The sequence below is a fragment of the Calidris pugnax genome, unplaced genomic scaffold (assembly GCF_001431845.1).
Source record: "Calidris pugnax isolate Ruff unplaced genomic scaffold, ASM143184v1 scaffold41, whole genome shotgun sequence".
In the NCBI taxonomy this organism is placed as follows: Eukaryota; Metazoa; Chordata; class Aves; order Charadriiformes; family Scolopacidae; genus Calidris; species Calidris pugnax.
This window is the reverse complement of record NW_015094509.1, coordinates 18,379,343-18,403,868: the sequence shown is the minus strand read 5'-3', so window position 1 is coordinate 18,403,868 and position 24,526 is coordinate 18,379,343. Positions and strand designations below refer to the sequence as shown.

Here is a 24,526-nt window from a genome sequence, read left to right as displayed (position 1 = left end):
TTTTTTCAATTTAATAATAATGAAAAAAAAAAAATCCTGAATAATTTTCCTTTCTTTTGCCAGGCACACTTCTCAGAAGGATGCTATGAAAGATCATGGAGAGATGGAAATTCCCCCCGCAGATTTTAGTTTAAGTGATGATGGCAAAATTCTTTGGGACGGCCCTAAGAAAGGCAGTTAATTTTACAGGTGCCTTGAGCCAAACTGTTTATCCCTGGGCGCGAAGCAAGCACCAGCTACGTAGAGTCAACAGATAATATATCTCAGGACAGTAGGATAAGACTACGGTTACACTGCCACTTTAATTTGACATGAATTTTAAAAAAAGCTTGAGATGAAGAGGGACAGGGATGCCCCTGCCAGCACACGGGGGGCAGCGTGGCAGGGGGTGGCCGGGGGATTCTCCCCAGCACCAAACCTGTGCCCCCCGTGTCAGGGGCCGTGGGTTAAGGCTCGAATTCTCAATCGATTTACCATTTACATTTCAGTGTCAGGATCAGCGTCCAGAATCCACTCTGCTTTTTTTTTGCTAACTTCTCTTTAAGAAAGAGCATAAACACAAATACAGATCAAATAGGTACCAAAGAAATCAATGTTACCGAAATCAATCCTACCAAAACCAACCTAGCCTTGAAATTCTGGAATACAAAGCCAGATTATGCAATGACACATTAAAGACAGTGACAAAAATACTGGTTTTCAGCAGTACCGATATTTTACCCAATTATCTGGGCAGTAAAGGGTCCATTCAGGGTCTAAGAGTGCAAAGCACAAAGTCTGTACCAGCACACTTGAATTTTCTCCTCCATCAGCACCAAGGTCAACCAAACAGCAAGGTTTTCTCTGGCTGTTTGTCAGTGACTGAGAGCTGCTCTGCCATCAGGTGTTAACCGTGTAGGGAGATGCTGAACTCGTTGCCACCGATTCGTTTCCACTGAAGGTGGGAATATCACTGTACATGTGGCAACTGCATGAAGGAAAATCTTAAAAACGCTGGAGAGAGAGAGTGAAATCCAGCTCTGCATTAATCTTTCACTCTGGAGCAGCCAGGATTTCACCCCTGGACTCTGCTCAGATCTGAAACAGATTTCGAGCTGCTGGCAGCTCAAACCAGGCCACGTCCTGCTGCAAAGCAGGTCCCTTTGAAACCAAGGTTCTTCAGAAGTTATTAGGACACTGCACAGAAACATGCAGTTGCTGGGAAAGCTGTGTGTGAACCAGGGCTGGCTCAGTCGTCCACCAAGAGACAGACTGGATTTAACCCTTTGCTCTGTTCCTAATTTGCATGCACACTGATCTACAAATAGTTATCGGATAGTTTAGGACCCGCTGCCTTGACTATTCTTTCTTGTTATCTGGTGTGATGCCAAAGTCACACAGATAATTTTTACCTTAAGAAAAGCCATTCCCAAAATACATGGAAAAATGTATTGGGTTTGGGGTTTTTTTGGTCTTTTTAAAAAAATCTTATTAGCATCAAATATAAATGATGAATTCAAGCAAACGTAGGAGTTATTTTCAACCCTTGAAAGTTCTTCAGCAGTTTTCCTAGGAACTAAAATAAAAGCTTCTAAGTATAACTTTTTTCATAGCTGTCTAAAGAAAAGTATATTTTGACAATTTTACAGAATAAAATAGCAGAATTGATAATATAACTACTTCAAAAAGAAAAGATTAGTCCAATGTTAGTGTTTTTGCTTTTCTTCGTGCTAATGAAAATGAAATCCATTAGACAAAGAGCCTGCTTACATTTCTGTTATAGAGATATCCTCAATAATTATAAATAAATGGGCTTTTTTAATGTCCTATCAATTCTGCAGGGACAAGGATTGGCTGGCCAGTTTGCGTAGCTCGACCTTGTAATTGTTTCATTATGGAATTCTGAAACTCACTGTGATCTTCCAGAGGAGAGGTTCTCTACACAGGGTTAGCAAAACCATCTATTTTCTCTGCGTAATCTGCATGAGACCTGCAAGACCCTGATTTCTACTAAGTATCAGGCCCTGCTGTCGGTAAGAGCCCTTCCTTACAGGCACCTACATAAAATGGGGCTGAAGGATTAACATTTTGCAATTGTCAGCGAGCTGGAGATGTCTTAAGCAGAATACCCAACAAATCCAGCTCTGCGCATTTTATAGATACTTTTTAAAACTCTGGGCTGGTTCTAAGATATAAAACTTACTGGTTGACTCCTGTGGTACGGCCACAGCTCTCACCTGTGAAGGTTACTGCACTGCTGAGACTGAGAAGGAAAAAGCAAAGGAAAATATCTTCTTTAGCATTGCTTGTTTAAAAAGGCAGTGTATCTGCTCTGGCTTTTCTTGTCCTGCTGACAGATTTCAGCAACATTTAGAGAAGGCTTAGGTGCTGCAAGAACGTAATATCTGAAACACAGTTTTCCAGCCTCCAGCAAGGAGGAAGGGGACATTGAAGCTTCCAACACTCTAAAGGAAGAGTTATGCTTCCATGTGATCTTCCCTCCCTCACATTCCCCCTGCTCCTCTGGGGATGCTGGGAACCGCTGCTCCCATTCCCGCCTCCCGAGCACCACTGCGCTCCCAAGCAAACAGATGGAAATCAAGGCATCATTTTTTAAATCTAATTTAAATATGAAAAATGAAGGAGTTGAGAGATGAGCTAAAGTAAACACTCCCATCTAAGGCTGTTATTTTGTCACAAAGGGACAAAAATCAGCACTGTTTCTACTTTTTATTGCAGTTAACATTTAAAAAGGGGTATTTACAAGCGGGTAACCATTCAGGTTTGCTCTGCTGGTTGTGAGATCTCTTGAATAAATCTTCTGAGCTGATTACCACATCACCACCTTCCACCTCACACACCAAACCATGGGTTTGTACACAAACCACTTACTGACAACACCAGAGAATGAGGTTTCCCTCTCCTTAGAACGTGGGGCAAAAATGTTTATTTATGAAAAGCTGGAGCAGTAACCTCATCTCGGACTCCACAACCCTTTCTGCCAGCAGAAAGGGGTACCCTCAGCCTCAGCTGCCAATGACTCTGGAGATCCTGGTATCAAACCCCTTCCAAAGGGGAGGAGGGTTTGCAGCAGGACTTGGTGCCTGCACTCCCAGGAGGTGCTCCTGCCCCTCTGTGCCAGCTCCGGGGAGCAATGCGCCAAAGCCAGGCACCGCTCCCTTTTAATCTTGTGCCAGCAAAAATAAATAAAAGAAAGGACTTGTCTCCAGGCAAAATAAGTTCCCTGATAAGCACGACATGGTTGGAGGAAGGAGACAATAGATAGTATCTGGTTGGAGGCAAAGGGAAAGAGGGAGACGAAAAGGAGATGAAGATCAACCTCTCTGGCAGCAGCTTACGCGCAGACCGCTAAACTACAGCTGGAGTTTTCAAATAGCTACAAGTCCCAGTGAAATCAATGGTAAGACAGATATTAGGGTAGAAGGAACAACTGCAGGGAAATCCGAGGCAGGAGAACAACAGAGGAGGGCACAGGGCTCAACTTCTTTTACACTCTTACACACACAACCTGCATTTACGCTGATGCAGGGGCTCTCCTCATTTAACAGGTAGCCCTTAGCCATAAAGCAGAGGAATCTTCTGCTCAGCAAAGAGCCCAGGCCACAGAGATGCTGAACGTGCTGCCACAGGACAGCCTAAGACACAAGGGCAACCTTCTAAATAAAAGCAAACACAGGCAGCACTGAAGTATTTGCTCCCACTCTGCTAAGATTTACATTGTCACGCTGGAATGAGGAAAAGAGATGAAAATCAGAGGTCCTAGAAGTTATGTTTCCAGTTGGTTTTTTTTTTAAGAATTTCGGCAATCTCGCTAGGATTAGTAAATCAAAGCTGGAACCTAACAATTCCAAACCTACTGCATGTCGCCGGAAGGTTAAAAAATCACGCAATGTTCTTTTCAACATAACTGAGGTTACTGGATGAAACAGAATAAATTGCAGCTGTGTGTTCAGCTCTGTAAATATCTCTAGCAAATGTGTAATTGGCTGTGGAGTGGGTGGTGTGGGAGTCGGCAAGTATCCAGGTCTTGCATAAACACAGGATTTTCTCTCCAGAGGGACGCATTTCTTGTTCAATCTTTACACCAGCGTTAGGCTGGCCCACTGTCCCCTCGGCGGGCTAGGGACTGGGTACCAGCAGAGCACGGCACAACACACAGCAGAGAAAACCAATTCCCTCTACAGAATTACAAATTTAAGCATATAAATCTGGGTCTCCATCTTGATCTGTGGCTGTGGTCTGGTACGGATGGTTTGCCTGAGCAAGGCTTTACATACTTTGATTACATACATTCATTACACCTTTTTTATTTTAAAAGAGGAGCTGAATTTTTTATACTATTCCAAACTCATATTGATCCTCTAATTAAAAATAATCAGAAATTAAACAACATAATATAAAAATAATAAATATATCTAATATCTTTTATGATATAACATAATAATTCACATAATCACAGATTCTCAAAGGGTCTCACCATTGGTTCAGATTGTGTCTCCCTCCTCCCCTCCCGATGGGAATCAATGGGAATTTAAGTTGTTGGTTGTTTTTTTTTCACTGGGAATAGAATGAAACCTTTGCTGTGCAAACTCCACAAATAGGAGTCGACAAATTAGAGGGGAGACAGAGCTGACCTCATAGCCCCTGAGAACAGCTCTTGTTTCGGGGCGGGCAGGTTTGGGTGGGCACACGAGTCGCTCTGCGGTGGCAGAGATCCCCCAGCGACCGACCAAGAGAACGGGAACTACTCCCGTAGGTCAATTAAAGCTACCCCTAGATACCTGGAGGGTAATCACAGTAAGGACCTCATACCCTGAAATGCAAACCTTCCATAAATAGGGAGGAGGGAAATATAGGTCACTGCCTCTCATGGCCCTAATTGGGAATTGGTGTGTAAAATGCCTGACTTCGTCTGAGCTCCAGTGGGAAATACCCACAGGTAAAGCCCAGCTGGACTGGGGCACATCACAAACCCAAACCAGCGACTGCATCCTTAACTTTGTAAGCATTTTTATTGTGTACTGCAATTTGATACCTCCCATGGAACAGCTCTGAAAATGTTAAACAACTCGAATGGCTAAAGGTGACTCTGGGCAAAATGCTCCATCAGAAGCAGAAGAATATGGAGTCTTAGCTTAGAAATAATGTCTTTTTAATGTTTGGGTTGAACTTCTAGTGTTTTGTTTTTTGTTTTTTGTTTTTTTCTGGTATATCTATACTTAAACTAGAGTTGCTAAACGCAAAACACACATAATGAATATAGAACTTAAAAACTATATATCAGTTTATTTACAAGGTCAAATATAATTAGGCTAAACTAACTACATGTAGTTCGTTTAGAGCCAATATTAGTTAAAAATAGCTCCTAAAGGAGCCCAAACAAGGGAATTATGAGGGCAGCCAGACCTACCCAGGGCACCCTCAGCACCCTGTGGTATGAAGCCTGTAAGGAGCGGGGACAGTCTGTGCTGTTTCAGACAAACAGCTGCTCTCTGTTTGCACAGACAAAAGTGCGATTGTTTTTCCATGTGTCTGACCAGCTACACAGAGCCTTGGCTTTAACGCGACGTGTTTCCCGAATCATTGGCTTATATCAGGAAAGGCAGCCAGCCTGCTTCTCCAGCAGCAAGGAGACAAGCCAGGGAGAAGTGCGGGGAAGGGTGTGCAAAGCAGGAGGCCGGGGAGCAGCAGCATCCCCAAAGGTCTTGGGATGGGGAGCTGTGACAGCCACGATGCTGGAAACCCAACAGCTTCTGAGGAACTCGGCAGGGCTTCAAGGCCAATGGACATTGCAGCTAACACTAATAATACAAAATGCTTTTAATCCTCAATTGAGGGTAAAAGCAGTTCAAAATACCAGCGTTTTGCTGTACTGGCCTCTAATTTAATGTCTGGTTTATTCACACTTAGGATATTCTTTTTAAGGTTTCTGCCTGCAGCAATCCAGCAGTGCGATAAGTTTTTCATCTGATGATCCCCTCCTTAGAGAGCCTGGGCTACCTAAGAGTGACCTGCACTAGCCAAAGAAAGCTCAAGCAAGGGTAAGATCCCAGCTGTTCTGGCTGGCACTAAAACTCAGCGTTCAATGGGCTATAGACCACGCTGGAATTTGGAAGCTGTATCAAAACACAAGCACAGCCCTGTTTTGCAGCGCAGCTGAAACCAAGACTGCTTTCTCTCTCTCTGAATAGCTACAGCTGTGAGACTTCAGAAACAATCAAGAAAGCACTTTCATAAACACAGGGTGTTCAGATATCTGGGTTATCCTGCCATACACCACCACTTACTTGAATTTTTAAACCAACTTTTTACTAAAATAATAGCACTAAACTTAAAAAATCTACTGACCTTCAATTACAAATCTGCAGACAATTTTTTTTCTGCATTGTATTTGCTATTGATGAAAAGCAGCCAATGTACAGACACGAGTACAGTAGGTCACTTGTTGCCCAACAGCATTTTAGGTGACCAGCCTAGAAACAAGTTCAATTCTAATGTCAACTGCACTGCTGTGAGTGCAGAAGAAAGAGCTCTGAGCTATTACAAAACTTTCTCTATTTGCATAAGGTTTCAGTTGTTGTAAAGAAAAAAAAAAAGTCAGTTTATTGCTCAGTAAAACTCTCTCTGTTAAAATAGTCTTTAGAAAAAAATCACACTGAGTTATTGGAAATCTAATACTGTTCTGCAGGCCAAGGTTTAGATCTGGGATAATCAAGTAAAACTGTGCTAAACCTGTGTCCTGTAAGTTTAGGGGGAAAAAAAAGGATATTTGCTGTTAAAGGTGAAATTTATACTCAAAAAGCTAAACCAACTCCTTTTATATTTTACATAGTATTCCCACTGCCTTAATTCCTTTCTCCATAGTGACTAACATGGGTCCTGTTGTTCAAAAACAGGACTGAAAATCAGAAAAAATCTCACTCAGAGAAGTCCAACAATGATAGAGCTTCCACCATGAAAGAGGAATAAAACAGACTGAGGAGCTGGTGCAGCGAAGGGGCAGAAGAAAGACTGATGAGCAGCTCATCCAACGCTGGGCTGGGATTCTCAACGACAAGGCAAAAGGGGGATTGCTGAGGAAACATTTAATGATTTCAATCAACCTGAAGACACGGTGCTAATGCAAAGCATGATCAAGGCCCTAAGGACTCTGTTGTTGCACTTGCAGTACTCTGTAACGAAAGCACAGGAGAGATTTGCCAAACCTTGTCTTCTTTGGCAACCAGACAACGTTCTGGCAGTGACACACAATGCAGCTCCCAAAATTACAGTCTCCTTCAGCAAGAGAAGCCCCTAGTTTGGTGAGAGGGCTGAATTCACAAAACTCTCAGACAAGAGCAGATGGTGCAATATAGTTTGCTGCCCAGTACCCATAGAACTATGTTGCTGTGATGATTTTGATGGCAATAATCACAGTACAGCTAGAGTAACACAGTTTTAGGGTAGGTCTGACCTATGAAAGGCGGTAATGGGACTCACTCTAAAAAATTTGGGAACTACTCATTGAGGTTAATTAAACACACCCACTAGAAATGGAAACTTTGGGACAGTTACAGAGGCATCACCACAGCTCATCAGGAAAACTCCTTGAGCAAATGATGACCACAGACCAAAAAGCAAAGGCAAGCACAGAGTAGGAACACCAGGCACAGATACATGCATTGATCAGGAAAGTACAGTGACTGCTATACCTGCTGGTAAACAGTTCTCAGGGACAACCTACCACCCTTTTTTTTTTGTGTCAATGGCAGAATTGAGCATTTTCACATTCACAAATATTTGACCTCTTCCAACTACTGTTGAATCATCGTGCTACTGAGTAACACAGCTACTTTACTAATTTTTTAGTCTTTTAGAAAGATTTCTACTAAACATCAAATAGGAATAAAAAAAAAAAGCAACCACACTGTTGACCATTATGTTTTTACGATGCTCTTAACACGTCCTAATGTGACAACCACTCTTTTTGAGCATGACTTAACAACACGTTCAAGCCTAATGGCTGCCCTCCTCAGCTCACTCCCTCCAATCTCTGTGATGGACAGTAGCACATAAAATCTGAGGGTCTGAGTACAGCTGCATAAAGTGAAAGACAGAGCTACAACTTATTTGAATTTTCTTTGGTTTTGCAAAACCAGAGTTGATTTTACGGTAAAATATCAAACCAGATTTCTTAAAATTAGATTTCTCTAAAGTCGTAGGTGCTGGAATACAGCTTCCATGTTTCTATGGGGGAGAATGGACCATTATGCTATTGTTTATAATTAAATACTATCAGAAAATAAGGCAGTCCTGGAGACATGTTTGAAATGTATATATACATCTATATTCAAGCCCTAGAGCAGTGGCATTCATTGCATGCAGTGTTATGCACATTTAGCTCTGCTGCCTCTCTATTTATGGACAAGCTATGAAAGCAGTTTGTCAGCAACTTTATTTGAGTGTTCACATTACCAAATACATTTCTTCTGAATTCACTCTAATGTAATTATCAAATTCAGCAGCGAGCTGATAACACAGCTAAAGGAAAATACCAACCTGCCTCAGTGTTTTCATGCTGTAATTGAAAACAGATGGCAACTCGTGTAATTTATGCTTTTCTACAACCAGTAACATGTTGGTATAAGATAAGAATTCTAAGACTGAATTGCATCTGCTTCAACAACACCATATGCTAGTGCACAGTATAAATATTTATCCAAACCTACTTCATCTTCGCATTTAAAGCTCAGTCACATGAGACAGTGAAAGTACCCTTTGGATACCTCTGACTAGCACTGAAGCACTTCCCCAGTGCTTTAAAGGGTTACAGCCCAGCACCAAACACTGAGGGATCTTCCTTCCCTTACTAAGCTTCATGGAGAGAGTTAAATAGAGACATATTCGTTGTGCCTTCCTTCTATTCTATAAATCCTACTTTTCAAGCTCTCACTAAACTGCCTTTGGGAGTTAAGAATGAGTTTCTCACTTAAAATGTCCAAGCTTCTTTGCTTTTCCCACTATCCTGTAATACATTGGAGATTGGCCACAGCCATAACTGGGATATTTTTTTCATGGGGGAATAATTTATTTTATTTTTTAGGATTTTTAGGCTGATTTATCTTGCTTGTCAAGCAGTTAAGCAACCATCATTTTTGAGGTCAGACTGGCAAGGCCCATGGAGTGGGTTGTGCGTTTCTCTGCCGCAGGGTACGCTCCCTGCAGGGGTACGTTCAGCCTCCTGAGAATCTCACAGTTCAAATTTTTCCCTATTGCAGGAATTGAAGGAATTGGTGATTCCTCTGACATCACATGCTTTCATGTTGCTTGTACCCCCACTTGGCACCTTATAATGCATGCGTTTTAATCCTTTATGTTACAAGCCTGTAATATTTTGTGATTGTGGCAGTATTTGGACTCTGTGAACTAATCAGATAGTACTTGTGTTCCTTTGATTGCAGGGAGACTGGGCTTGATTGCCTTGATGGAGCTGACAGCAATCTGCTCCATGAAACAGAGGCTGCTCAATTACACTTGAGATTTGGCACTTTTTCTGCTAGCGAAATCATTTGAGAACCTGGACCTGAAATAATCATTTGTGAATGCAGAGGATGATGGCACTGGCACAAAATTTATGAGGCTCACCTCCTCCCTGAGCCAGCTTTTAAAGATCAGGAGATTAGAACCATGCTGAAATGATCCTGGCTGTGTACCCTAATCCCCAAGCAGAGCTCAAAGGAGAAGGGGTTGGTACCACTGACTATACGTGGTCCCCCAAACACCCTGCTACTGACTGAAATGAAGAAGAACTAGAATAGGGTAGAAAAATGTGAGTGGCCATTGGCCATTTAATTGCCACAAAGACCTTAGGTATAACAGCTATAAATACTAATTTGCTCATAACCAGTTTAAGGAGACAGATACTCTGTAGCATTCTGCAAAGGTTAGAGCTGGGCAATGATTTCTCCAGCCAAAGGGACAGCAAAAGAGTGATTAATTTGTCTCTTTCACAAGCCTGACACTAAGCTAGGTCTGCTCAGTCTGTCCCACTGTGTTGTAGTGATCTCCCACCAACGTGTGATGCATAACTTATTGTGTTGGTCTCTTCTCCCAAATGAATAATGACAGGACCAGAGGAAATGGTCTGAAGTTGCGGCAGGGGAGGTTGAGATTAGATATTAGGAAGAATTACTTTACTGAGAGGGTGGTCAGGCATTGGAACAGCCTGCTCAAGGAGGTGGTGGAGTCACCATCCCTGGAGGTATTTAAGAACTGTGTAGATGTGGCACTTCAGGGCATGCTCTAGTGCCCGAGACTGTTGGGGTTTTTGTGTGTGTGTATGGTTGGACTCGGTGATCTCAAAGGTCCCTTCCAACCATGAAGATTCTGTGATTCAAGTCACTAGTTTGAAGTCATGTAACTTTTCAAAGAATACTTGTACCTTAAAAACAGAAATGAATTTACAGAATAAAACACTGAAAAAGGGGAAAAAGAGTTTTCCTGACAACTGGCAATATTTAGCAGTGTCACCCGCAGAGACCTGAATTTTGCAGCCAGTCAATACTGAACATTAAAGCAACCTGGGAACTTAAAAATCGTGCTGTTCCTGTCTTCCCCTGCTGACGACAGCAGACAGCAAAACAGAGCTGCAAATAACTTAGAAGAAGGCATCGCAACACTGACTCCTTTCATAGCTCTGTGTCGCCTCCAGCTCCCACTTGTTAATGTGCTCACAGCAACCACACTCCTCACAGCGCTGTCACAGGCAACCGCGCTTCAGCAAACCAGGTCTAAAAATACTTCAATAAAGCTAATTGACAAGATATTTATTAAATTATTTGCTCAGCTTTGTACTTGAAACCTCAGATTGTATATGGTAATCCTATTTAGCAGCTCCAGAAGAAGTATCAAGACATAAAGCCAAAGCCATCATGCCCTCTCACACCACTTCAGCAGACCACGCCAGTGGGGGGTTTCTCAGAATCAAATTGTCTGAAAATTGCCCCAGAAGAGGATGTTACATATAATGAGATGGCAAGTGCTGCCACGCAGAGGTGTGCCTGTGCGATGGAGCCCCGTGCACCCTGGGTGCCCAGCGCCGTACCCACCGCACAGCCGCTGCGTGTGGTCACAGCTCCATCCCCACCTCATTGAGATTGCCACCAGGACTCCCAACTCACAGCGCTTTGGAGCAGGCCAGGAACCCAGCCAAGGTCAGGCTGAAAGCAAGACACCACAAAGTCCTCCAGGTAGGCTGAGCCTGTAAAGTCTACTTCTTTATATAATACGTGGTAGCGTTTTAAGTGCACAAAGTGAGGTCCTACAATGAGATTGTAGGCAGCAGTCCCCTCTCAACAACTTGTCCAGCCTAATGCAAAGACAGGAATATAGTGCTCTCCAAGAGAGGTAAGTGCAAAATCACGGGCTTCACAAATAAAGACATTTCCAAAAACAATTACACTGGATACATCTCCTTAGGAGGAAAAACCCTGCTGCTACTGCCAAGAACTTTTCTACAAACTGCAAGGCCAAGTCTTGGCTCTTCTTCAAATTCTTGCCCTTTTCATCATCGCCAACTTTCCTTGTTAGCACTTCTTTGGTGTAGTGCTCAGAGCAACACTGGCAGACAAAGGCCTCTTGCACCAGCCCACCAGAAGTTACCCTGCCCAATGGTCTGCTCTCAAAGTGCCCCTCCTGCAGCTTCCACACAGGGGAAGGTTTATTTTCAAGGAGCCGTCATCTAAAGCCTGTCATACGACTTCCTTTAAATTTGCCAGATTGAAGAGTTCTGTAAACAGATGGATTAAGTGACATAGATTTTTTAAAATTTCAAATAGCGCACTATAATTTACATACCTATTGCCATGGGAACACCTCAACAAAAACACTTATTTTCAAAGAAAACTGGCATTTCTTCACCAGGGGCTAAAAGTATTCAGCGTTTCTGAAAATGGAGCACCAATTTTAGTGTCTAAACAGGGACTCTACTAATACATGGCCGTAATGTTTTATGTGCAATTCTACTCTGAAAAGTGATTTTATATAAAGATAGCACTTTTGCAAATAATTAGACCTCATGCTTGTGCAAATTCAAGGCAATATATCACAGTTTTACTGTCTAAAATTTGCTCCCCTCAGGATAACAGACTATTTTACATTCTTATGTCTTGAATGGTTCAGGAAAACCTCTGTAACCCCATCAGAGTACGTGAGCACATGGAGAGCAAGAATGGAAGACACAAGGCAATAATTTGGTGCATAAAACCAGCTTCAGAGGTGAAATATGAAAGAACCCAGCTTAACTGAGACGTACTACTGTGTAGTTGCAGGGGCTGTCAGCATGAAAGCAAAAGTAAAAACAAACCAAAGGCCCACTATATTCAGCTCTAAGCTGCGGCGTTCAGCAGTGAAATCTCTAAGATTATACGTATGACACCACAGTGTCATTTTTACAAGTCAGGTTTCAGAACAGATCTACTTTTTTGCTAGGTGCTGTATTCAGAGAATAAAAGATGCGGTAAGTAATAAATTTCCAAGTTCAAGATCTAGAGTATAGACATCAATAAATTAATACATCCTTTAAATTTTAGGGAGGATTACTTTTCAAAAGTTATACTCTTCATATGAGAATTGTAACTGTGTAATATATTTAGGTATTGTATAAAAACATATAAAAAATTCCAGCTCCCTCAGGAGTCAAGCGGTTTGCCAGCAGGATGTGTCAGGGTGCTGCCTGCACCAACAGGCTCTGCAGCTGCCATTCCCCCTCCCAGGGCTTTGCCTGCCCCTACGCAGAAAAAGTAAATGTTTCAAAGCCATTCTTACAAGTTTCACAAAAAAAAGCCCAGACACCAGAGAGGAAATTCCTGCAGTGCACTCGCTAAGGAGGGTGCCATGGCAGGTCTGGCATCGAGGGCTGGGCAGGATGTGAATCCCTGGAGCTGTGGAGGCCCACGCTGCCTCCAGCTTGGTGAGTGTCAAGGTACGGCCGAGAGACAGCTGGGATGAGTGTGAGGGGAAAGGGAGATAAACTGGAAGGCAGGACAAAACTCACGGCAAACTGGGTTGCATGTGGAATACACCTGAAACCTTCACCCGTGTTGTTAGCCTACAATAAAACATAACATAAGCTTATCATTTAATCTTTGTGTCTGGCCCAGCGTGGACACCGGAGTAGGTGAAGAAGTTTGTTTCCCTTTCTTGCTTTTATCTTGGTATAACGCTTTGCTTTTATTTTTCCCACTGTACAAAAGAGTGAGTAATTCACAGATATATGCAGGACATGATCCAAACCCGCAGGTAAGTCAGCAGGCTCTGCAGTAGCAGTACAAAACCCTGCACATGGAATTTGCATTTATTTATTCCTAAATCATGTATGGAAGTATTTAAACTCTTTAAGAAATATGAAAGTATCATGTATTCCTCTTTCCAAAATGTCTTGAATCTTAACTGCTTTACAGTGAACAATGCTAGCTTCACTTTGAATAGGTATGTCTGACTTTGACTCTTCTGATCTTCCTTCCAAGTCTTCTTTGGCAGACTTGGCAGTGCCAGGTTAACCGTTGGACTCATCGATCTTAAAGGTCTTTTCAACCTAAACACATCTATGACCTCTCTGACTTCTCTGTAGGCAAAGTCCAGAAGCTGCACACCAACAACCACATAAATTGCAAAGTCAAGAGGAGGAAAGATAAAATTGTGCAGAGTTGGAAAAAGGTGAAAATAACAAAAACCCACCCCAAAACCCACAAAAAACACAATCACCAAACACAGTCAACCAACCAACTGAAAAAAAATGCCCAAAGGAGGAAAAAGATCAAGAAAGCAACTTGGAAAGGATGAATGAGTTTCATGTGAAAAAGGGACTTTAAAAAAAGAAACAGGAGTGGAGTTGGTAAAAGGCTGCAGAAATCACTGTGCAAAACTGATGCCTGAAATGATCCTCAGCCCTGTAAACAAAAGCACCTCTCCCTCCCCAAGTACAGGCAGCCCATGACCTTCACTGAGCAGCACAAGTATCGCCAGTAAATTGTCCCATTTTGAAAACCCACCTTCATACCAGCGGCGGCTGCTGGCCCGCTGGGGTCCACAGCCTGGATGTGGCAGGGCTTGCTCCCCCGCACCACAAAGCCCCAGCCCACTGCGTCGCCGACGATCTGGAAGGAGAAAATAAGAATGTGATCACCTTTGGGCAGCTCAGTGAAATTCAAGGAGGGTAACATCTAAATGGTTCAAGATATAATTTCAATATCTCTATACTTCCACCACACAGTAAAGGACATTGTGTACAGGCTGCCATATCACTCATGGGAAAGACTTCATTCATGATTCCCCTTGCTTTTAATGAAATTTTTTTTTGTTGAACTAGGAGGCTGCAAAAAGCAATGCTTCCAGTGACTAGGTTCAAAAATGTCTTTACGCACATTTACTTTCTCTAACAGTGAATATGAATCAAAATTTCTATCCCATCATAGTCTAGAAAGACCTAAGCAGAAAACTTCAATTTGGGTAGATAATCCACTCCTGCAGTGCAAGTATTACCAGCAGCAAAAAGTCTAGATGAGTTTGTAGAGTACAAATGTTATTGGCTTTATGTAATTTTACAGTCCATTTAAGTCAGCAGTACTACATTGGCATAAAGACAGGATAAACAACTGCAGAATCAGACCTGAAATGTGCGGAAGTACTGATAACGGAGCTTGGGATTTTAAAGCACAAACCTTAGCAAATGCAAATAAGCTCTAATTATCCCACCAGAAAACGTCTGTTTGGATTACCTAATTTGTACAACATGCAGAAAATAAAGACAAATACTGGAGACATACCGTAAAAGTTTTTCTTACGTATGGGGCTCCAGGCATCAAGAGCTCATCAGCAGTCACGGGTCTCTTTAATACTGTGGAGGCACATAAATTGATATTCAATATAAGCATTCCTCTAGAGTTTTTCCTAATAAGATAAATATGGTGTTAGGATACAACACCTTTTTGGTCCCATTTCCAGTACACTCTTTCAGTTCTTGCAGGCTTGCTTTAAAGTAGTAAAAGAGCCAAGGAAAAGACTGCAGAATAACTCTGAGTACAAATGATGAGATCTTTGGAAAATCAGGGTGTTTAGCCAACAGAATTTGTTGTCTGCAATCAATATCCATGTCCTTTGTTGAAACAAGTGACTGACTTCCCTGGCATGGAACAGGTTTTCTTCCTGGCTTGCTCTGTGCTTGTTGGGTACTATTTCATCTGAGTTGGGTTTGAATCACAGAATTAAGTAATTCTGCTTGAGAATTAAGAAAATTCTGCTTGAGTCAGGAATTATCCCAACAAAGAGATTTCTGTAATTGTAGGCAGAGACATCTTACCCCACCTTATCCAGGGACAGCCCAGGTAATCTACAGCTGGCTGGGATTTTACATGAAAGGAAATACTGGAGAGGTTCTGCAGGTGATTCCCCATTGCCTTGCCATGTAATGGGGTAATTTTCCCCTGAACAAAGCAAATGTAAAGTTCTGCCAAATCAAATCGATACCATTCTGCATACCAGTTTTTATCTGTCTATAAATGCTTCACAAGATGGAGGACAATGGGAAGATATATGTTGTTCACCATATTTGCCTGCTTCACCTCTAAAATAGCGGCTGGTTGGTTTTTAGTGATAAATAATTTTGATGATGTCTGCCTTTTCAGTCACAGGTGGAAGATAAAATTTCCCACAGATGGTATTTGAACACATTCATGAGTTTCTTAATGACATTCATGGGAGCAGGGAGAATTCTAGCACACAAACCAACATGTATTTTTTTTCTTTCCCATGGATTTTGACAAACTGTCATTTTGCCAGTGTTGCACTTTGCAGAGCATGCCTGGTCAACGTAAAAAACCTGAATGATTACGTTCATTTGACAAGTCAGAATCAGGTAAATCATCCACACAGGACTCCCTTGTGTGCCTCCCCTCATTATACCTCCAGAATTTTTTTTTGCTTGATGATTGTTTTCTACATGACTGGACAAGTCATGACCTGGGTTTTTTTTAAGCATTTGCCTACAAGAGAACTCATCTACAATAACTATACCACTGTCTTGGGTTTATTAGCACAGAGTTCAGTGACATACTCTGGGTCTGATGAGCAGGAAACGATTTGTGAAAATAATCACTTCATAGTCCAGCAGAGGATTAACGATTCCTCCATAACATTTACATCTGACAGCCTTATGTTAACCTAAGTGAGATGGCATGTGGACCTGTATTTGAACTGCAGAAGAAATTACCCTACATTGCTGGTAATTATATAATTCTTAAAAATAAATCTGTTTACTCCATTGCTGTCTTCTTTCAAATATGAGTGTGCTAAAGCTATTTAGAGTTTGAAAATTAGTCCTAAAGGAGAGTTTCTTTAAAAAAATAAAGAATTCATGAAAGGGCAACATCAGCCTATCCTTTTTCTTCCAGTGTTGTGTAATCAGCTGCATTAAAATAAACTTGTTCTCACTACTCATGGGTTGACACTTTGTATATAATCAGAACCATAAATGAATGGGATAGTCAGCATACTTTAGATAACACACACATTTATGGACAGCCTATGAATGCTGCTTTATCTGTCTCAGAAAATTTGCCAGGATGTAATTAATGGTGTAGCGGGGCCAAAGAGCTCCTCATACAAAATCTACCAGAGTATTTCTGGGAAGTATACCTGAGAGATACTTTGCCAAAACAGGATACCATGGCACTCTTCATATAGGGGCAAACTTTTGCTTGTAGGAGTAAACACATTGGAAAGTGGTGCCAGACGCCCAACAGCAGCATACTCTGAGGATGCAGTGAGCACCAGCACTGCTGCAGGGGGTCTGGTGTAGGGGGTCATGGTTTCTGCAATCATACTGAGTCTTTCAAATTATTTTAATTTAGAGCCTCATACTGAATGCCCAGCAGAACCTAAGGAGAGGGAAGGAAAAGTCCTAAAAGGAGAAAGAAAGAAAATGTCCCCATCACTATGCCTTTTTTCCTGATGGCCACTCTGCACAGCAGGAATGAAATGCACTTTAGCTCAGTCATCTCCAGAGTAAATTGTCAATGTTTTGAACAGGATTCCTATAGTGCTTGAGGCATTTTCTAGTTATCATTTCAAATGCCAGCATCCCTTTGAAAGTGTAACCTACTCATAGCTACTGAAGCCTTCCCCTGCTGCACAACGCTCCCCACACTGTCAGCACAGACCGGTAAATTTGAAATAATAAAGAGCACAAAGGACAGCAGGGACTCTGCTTTGAAATTCAGGGCTGTTTCTGAAGAAAACGGAGAAGCTGGAAACAATATCTATCCTGGTCTCTTTTTCCCTTCCCAGATGTACAGTAAGAAACAATTTTAAGCAAACGGTGGAAGAATGGGTGTGTTTAACCTTCCGGCATGGGATAGGAAATCCTTTCAAAAGGAAAATAAGCTTCAACACTAGTCTTACCTTCCTAAACAGACCATTGTAAGACCCAAACAAAAACCCAAAATGTTGAAATAGTCCCTAACAGACTAAAACAATTCTGCCTCTTTTTTAAAGGCTGTTGTTTTCTGAGCTGTGTTATTTCACAGCAACTCAAGTGGCCACGGGATAGTTAAACTCTCCTCTGACTTGCACCAAAGGAATGTCTCTAGGAGGAGAGTTGAATTGGTTCAGAGCTTGGCAATGAAGAGGCAAATCTGCGTCTCTGACTGCATGTCCTCTTAAGAGATAAACTGCAGCTCAAACCACAATTATGGGCTTGATGTAGAGATTACTGGAGGAAGACGTCTGGCTTGTGTTCAGCAGGACTTCAGGCTACAGGATGGTAATAGTCCCCTCTGGCCTACAAAACCTGTGGCACTGTGAAGTTTTAATGAACCCTTGAAAAGATAAACTTAGACATGATGCTGGGCATTCTTCATGTGGCCTCCTCCCCAGCCAGATGCCTGCGACCTGGCTCCTGTGCATCGTAAGCGATGCTGGTGCTCACCAGACTTGGGGTTGCAGAGCACGGGGGGGCTGCTGCTGAGCGTTGGGCTGCTGCTGAAGTACCCGCTGCTGCCACAGCTGCTCATGCTGCTCCTCCGTACCGCCGACACGATCTTTATCTCCTTGGTGGGACTCACTACAAGCAGAGAGAAAATACAGAGAGAATGAGAACTGGTATCAACTATTGAACCTGGTTTCCTTAAAACAATAGCAATGAGCCACACTTTCACTGACCACACTGGGAAGGGGTTAGAGTGTTTTACACAGTTAGAAGAGTCACTGCATGAGTATGATATGCTCATGTCTGCTGTAGCTAACATGATGGCTGAACTGCTTCCATTGCAGTGTCTTCTAGAAGGCATTTCAATACAGAGAAATAATTTCTTCCATTTTTCCTTCTACTTCCCATTTATTTTTTTGGTTCTTGCTATATATTGCTGTAGAGCAAATGCTGCAGGACCCCTTCCCTTCAATGTTACTCTTCTCAATAACTCCACATAGAATATATAACAAATTACTTTGGGCTTGGTGGGATTTTAAGCAGTTCTGTTTGTTCATGGACACTGATTTTTGATCAGCATCTGACATCACACTATTGATACAGGCACAAAACCCTCCCAGGGAGCTAGAGATTTGGTAAGTTGAGTGGATGGACAATCCCTTTGAACACATGACACCCTGTCCTGCTTTTTTCAGATAAACACTGAAACCCTTTCCCCAAAAAGGATTGTTTGACATCCCATGGGGTCACCCTATCAACAGCAGTATAGTTGATGAGTCACCTGAGAGAAAACTGGTGTGTTTTCTGTTGTCGTGGTTCTGCTTGCGCAGGCAAAAGGGGCTGTCATGGCTTTCTGGCATCAAGCGAGATTTCTCTGTCAGGAGCTCCATTAATCGCCGTCGCCGGCGGAAATTCATTCTGCACTGGTAGAGCAAGTTGCTGTCCATAAAATGGTGCTTGTTGGACACTGGGAAAAGAAACGGATAGAAGGTCTATGCCTGGTAGGACTGAAATCAGAGCACACCTGTCTGCAACGTGTGCACTCGCCTCACTGGAAGGAAGCAACACTGAGAGGGCTCCTCTTCCCCTCTGCAGCCTCAGGAAAAGGAGGAGGGTGTCAGCTCCACGTGGGTAGCCTCAATATACACACTTTTATAGCATGATAACAAAGTAGATACTTTAGTGGCCACTGCTGTGAGGAGTCTTTTACACTACCTTGATTAATGATAAGCACTTCTTTTTGTCAAGTGGAAATGGAAGTACTTTATCTTTCCGTGACGGGCTGCATAAGGGTCCATCTCCACGCATGCTCCCTCCTTACGCCGTTCGGTGCTGCTGGTCACTACATCGAGCTCCCTACATTGAGTTTTTTGTAAATTCATGAGTGAAGGGCAGCCCCTGGGGGCTCTGACTGACTACCTCGCTTGGAGCTCCAGGGCAGCAAAGAATCGAGACCTGTGTATTTATTTCCTCTGTCTTGTTCACCACAGACACCGTGTCCCAGACGCTTCCTGCAGGCCACTTCCTCCCCTTTGCACGGATACGCAAGGTTTGGGAACAGGCACTCGGCCAAAAAACATTTCTTATATAATGAACAGGAGTCTTAATTACAACCTGTTTTGACACTGAGAGCAAATCCCAGGTTGCTGGTGTCAGAGCAAGAGCACTGAGCCAACCCACAGGCTGCAGCATCGTCGTAACCTCTGCGTGTTGACTGCCACTGATGTTTGCATCTTAATAGCAACAAGAAATGCAGCAGTTGGATGGAGCTCTGTGCCAGGACCTCAAAGTGCTCTGAGTCCTTCAGGGCTTGACGGCAGGAAAGCTCTCTGGAGCAGTCCCTGCATTAGTACTGCAGCGTCTTAAACACCTGCAGTAGATCTCTTGGCTGCATTTTTTACACCTTCACCTAGCTCGTGTGATCATCCTGGTAGGTTATACACATTTATATGTGAAGTGTAAACAACAAAACAGATATGCCCTCCAATATCGGCCAAGTCTTTGAGTACATGACTCAGTCATTTGGCCTCAGCCTTCTACCGAAGCCACCAAACTTCCACCTTGGTCTCAGCTCTGCCCAGCACATGGGGTCCAAAAGCAGCAGAGCCCAAGGTGCTGCAGCAGAGCCCAAGTTGCTACACCAGTTCCAGAGTTTGGAGCCCTGCTGGACTGCTTTACCTTTGTCTTCATCCCCAACACACTCTTTCTTGCTCTCATCCCTTTTTAATACATCCATTTGTCTCAGATTGCTCACCATGAGCCCTGCAGAAGTAGACCACATACATGGTAGCCTTGCAAAAAAGGCTGTATTTAGACATAAATTTATGGTATGTCATTTGGTGCGTATGAGCTGAAGGAATAGCCTCAAAAAGGAAAAAGCCCAGCCACCTTCTGCAGCAGCTGGTGGTCTCAGAGAGAATATTCATGGCAGCGATGTCAAATAAGTTATCATCACCCAGACAATAAAGAAGAGGCTGGCCCTAGCTATGGTCCTTGGCACAGCCCTCTATATTGATACAGAAACTGACATATGGGATCAGACCATAAGTCCATCTTGCAAAGAAGCATTTCTCTTGCCTGCCTGGGCCACTGTCAGAGAGGGGACACTGTAGAAATGGACTATTGCCTTTGGGACACCAGGAACAATCAGGACACAGAAGCTTTTGGAACTGCACGTGCTTGTGCCTGAGCTGCCACACATATTCTCTGCCCCAGATTCCTGCAGCGTAGCATAGGCTGCAGGGCATTTCTTAGAGTTTTGGTAAAAGGTAGAGTTTTGAAATTCTACCTTTTTTTTTTTATGAATAAAGCAGAAAGGTCATGCCAGCAGCCAAACTGTGATGTTTCAAGTACCATCTACAGAAAATACCCGTTAACTACCTTGCCTGGTTCTGCCAAAGAGCTTCTGAAGAGCCAGTCCCTCTTAGTGTCATTTTGGTGCTAAACCTGTTGTTTCCTCAAATAAGCCACATGCATCTTCTGTGAGCACAATGGCTTTGCTCAGTCAAATTCAGCATTGCAAGCAATTCATTGCTGTGTTCTGACATGTTAAATATTGCAGGCACACACTGCTGCTGTGCTCATCAGTTTGGACATGTATAGTATGAGATACTATTAAACAACACTTTCTAACGACCACTATTTTTGAAGAACGGAAATGGATTTGGAGATTTGGAGATTTGGAGATTTGGAGATTTGCCTACATCCACAAAAGGATTTGCCATCAGAGGCAGAGTTAATACATAGGTGTTCACAGCTATCAGTCTCATTTTCGTATCACTGACACAGTAAGTAAAAGTAGCGATATCTACCAATATCCTACCACATTATTAGAATAACCTAACTCAAATACAAAAAAATTTCCTTTTTTTTTTTTTATGGCATTGTAAAGAGTTCCCTTAAACTTAAAAAGACACTGATCTTGATCTACAAGATCAGCACACTACTTGGGTTCATAATCTTAAATGAAATAGATCCCCACTAACACTCCCTTAGAAGTACAATTACTGTTGCCAACCATTTGCAATGTAATAAATATCAGTATAGTTTCTGATTCAAGTTAAATATTATGGCACTACAGTTCTTAAGTAAAACTATTCTGCTCTGTTTGTGTTATTAACTGAAGTGCTCTGACAGTCCTCAGAAATTATGATAATCAGAGATCAACACACACTTGTGTTGCAGACATCCTAAAGCACTCTGAAATTTGAGAATCATTCTTGACTATGAAACTATATAATATAAACTTTTTTATGCCGAGATACTAAACATATTTTAGAATAACAATACTTGTTTTGACTGAAATCTCATAACATTACATATTTACAATAGCGAAGTTTAGGTCTTACATTGATGTAGTTAATTCCTGCTGTAACTATTTTAGTCCATGGAAGGGTGAATTTTTATACAATAAATGAATACAAGTGGAAAAGACAGACCAATGATTATATGTTGCAGAATATTTGTATATGATTTACACAACAAAGGGTTTGTATCCAGAATGTTTATGGCAAGTAGGATTAGTACAGAGTCTGGAGTGCTCATTGATTTTCATAGTTTAATTCCTCATTTTTACTGATGGTTCATATTTCACGTGAGTGTGTTGGAATAACAGCGTGCAGCCTCAGTTTGGGCAAATAGTGTATTTGTAGCACCAGGTAACTTTCTGCACATTCCTTAACTAAAAGATAATATTTATGTACATTTAAGGAGAAGCTCAAAAAATAAACAGGAGTAGTTAGCTCAAACTGCCTCCTTGTACATACATCATGAAATAAAATATCTCACCAAAATTATTGGTGTGCGCCATGGGGCTATATTTGTTTTTTTTTTATAAACATCAACTTTCTTACATATTCATGATTTGGGATGAAATGTCCCTGCTGGGACTCTGCCTAAGGGTGAGTGTATCTGGAATGGTGTGGAAAAAAGGGATTTCCAGACCACAGCTCAGAAGGAAGAGGCTGAGGAGGAGGAGGCAGATGCCGGTGCCGGCTGTCTCTGAATTGCTCCTCAGGTGCATGGCGGAGTTACAGCAGTAACCAGGAGGAGCTACACGTGCCCTCGCCCTCAATAAATCACAACGCCGTGAATGCTGGAGGCAGAGCAGGCACAGGGTTTGTTACTCTTGGTACACGCTGGGTGAGAGGTACCAGGGCAGACACGGCTGCTCCCTCAGCTGCTCTAACAGTCCGTGTTTCGCTGCAATCGGCAGAGAAAAGTGGGAGTGAAAAACTTTTCCAAGCTGATTGCAGAAAGCTGAGAGGGCTGCACAGACTTGCTTGGGAGGGATCTCTTTAAAGGTAATGTCAAGGTTGTTACCTCGAGCTAACATGGAATGTTGACTCAGGCAGCAGCAGATAAACTCATGGTGCCCCAACAAGGCTCTTGCTCCCAGTGTCTGTCCCTCTTATGGAAGTTTCTGCCTCTGGATAGGAAACTGACACCCATTTCAGTTTGTCTTAAACTGTCAGGCCACGGCTGACAGGGACCAGGACCTGTATTTGTGCATGAGGAGGGTGATGTAAAAAGCAAGATGGGGTGACTTCGTGGGTTTTTCAATCCAATTTAACTCACCGGTGCTCGTGTGGCAACATGTTCATGTTACAATGTGCACCTTATGAAACAGAAAGAAACTGTGCCAAAGAGAGTAAAGAAAATGCACGGTAACTGGCAACCTCCAAAATCATGAAAGTGAATCAAGAGAACTTCTGGCCCTGGAAGGAAAGGCACCAACATTAATTCATAGTCACTGATGTCAAACTTTGGGGGTACAGTCACAACCTGCTGGTCTAATCTTCCACAAACACAGGCCACAAAATTTCTTCCAGAAACAGATGTAAAAACTACAGTTTAATCTTCCTTTAACGTAGCCTGTAATGACCACTTTACTTTTCCCCTTACAAGCTGTTCAAGCCTTCAGTCACTTTCCCTGCCAGGCAATAAAGATTTAACTCGAGGCTAACTTTGTTTGACTTCAGCTGCTAATCCCTGGACTTTGTCACACCTTCATCAGAAAGTCACAAAAGATCCGGTCAGAAGTCTGTGTAAAGAAGTCAAGCCTCAGACACATCTTTGATCAGCTGAATAAACAACAGCCCTTAAGTTCTGACTCTTTTTCTTAGCCATCCTCAAAGACTCTTCAGATTTTCTTTACCCTTCCTAAGACCTGGCTATCAGATGGTATGCTCATGGTTACAGCCTCATGCCCCTTCTGTTACTTGCTGTCCTCCTTTCTGTACATCTCAGGCTCACAGTAACAGTTAATGCAGCCGTAGAGCACGGAAAGCAGAAATGGGGAACAATTTGTGCCCCGTACATCCTCCTTCCCCTGCACTGTGTTGATTCACATCAGCGAGGGGAGCCTGTATTCTCATTTCCTAGATGTATTGCCTTCTAGTTATACCATCAGTTACACAAAAACACACCTCTTTTTGGGTAATGACCATTTACCTACTAGAGTTCAATTATTTCTGCACTGTCTCATCTATTCATAGAGTTTGCAAACCTTATTGGCAAGGATTTTAGCTGGTGATGCCCCACTTACGTTACTGTTAAGAAGAGAAAAATCAGACTACTTATTTTGGCATTTCTCAGACGGGGAGCACCTAATGTTGCAGCTTTGGCGGTTCTTGTGCCTGACTGCTTCACTGTTTCTGTCCAGTTACATAAAATATAATTGCAACGTCCATGCAAATCTTCTTTCAGCTTCTAATTCTGACATAAAATCCTGGCATCTGCATAAGGCTCAAACAGCCTTTTCTTTCCTTCTTTTGCAAGGAGGCTGATGCACAGCAGAGAGAGAAATATTAGTTTTACATTGATTTCATAGAACCGAGGAGGCTTTAGAAAGTACAAAAGCCTATTTTAATAAATGGTGTGACTCATGCCTTAAAAATCAGGCCATTTTCATAACTGGCTTTTCCCCCAAATCCCTCCCACCACTTCAACTCCCCATGATTTTTAACGCTAATAATCTGTGTACATCTCCACCGCAGTGATTAATGCTTTCTCCCCGCCGAAAGCTGCAGTTCCCAGTAGGGCCAGCCCCAGCGACGGGCTCCA

At 42.5% G+C, this 24,526-nt stretch overlaps 1 protein-coding gene across 1 annotated transcript in view; it reads right to left on the bottom strand.

Annotated features, from left to right (window-relative positions):
• Positions 1-24,526, bottom strand: part of DEPTOR (DEP domain containing MTOR-interacting protein) — a 74,741-nt gene that overhangs the window by 5,736 nt on the left and 44,479 nt on the right. The window contains exons 5-8 of the mRNA XM_014965593.1: positions 18,744-18,929; positions 17,963-18,097; positions 14,805-14,875; positions 14,031-14,135 (exon numbers count right to left, since the gene is read on the bottom strand). Coding sequence (XP_014821079.1) covers positions 14,031-14,135; positions 14,805-14,875; positions 17,963-18,097; positions 18,744-18,929 — 497 coding nt within the window. The remainder of the gene's footprint in view (positions 1-14,030; positions 14,136-14,804; positions 14,876-17,962; positions 18,098-18,743; positions 18,930-24,526) is intronic.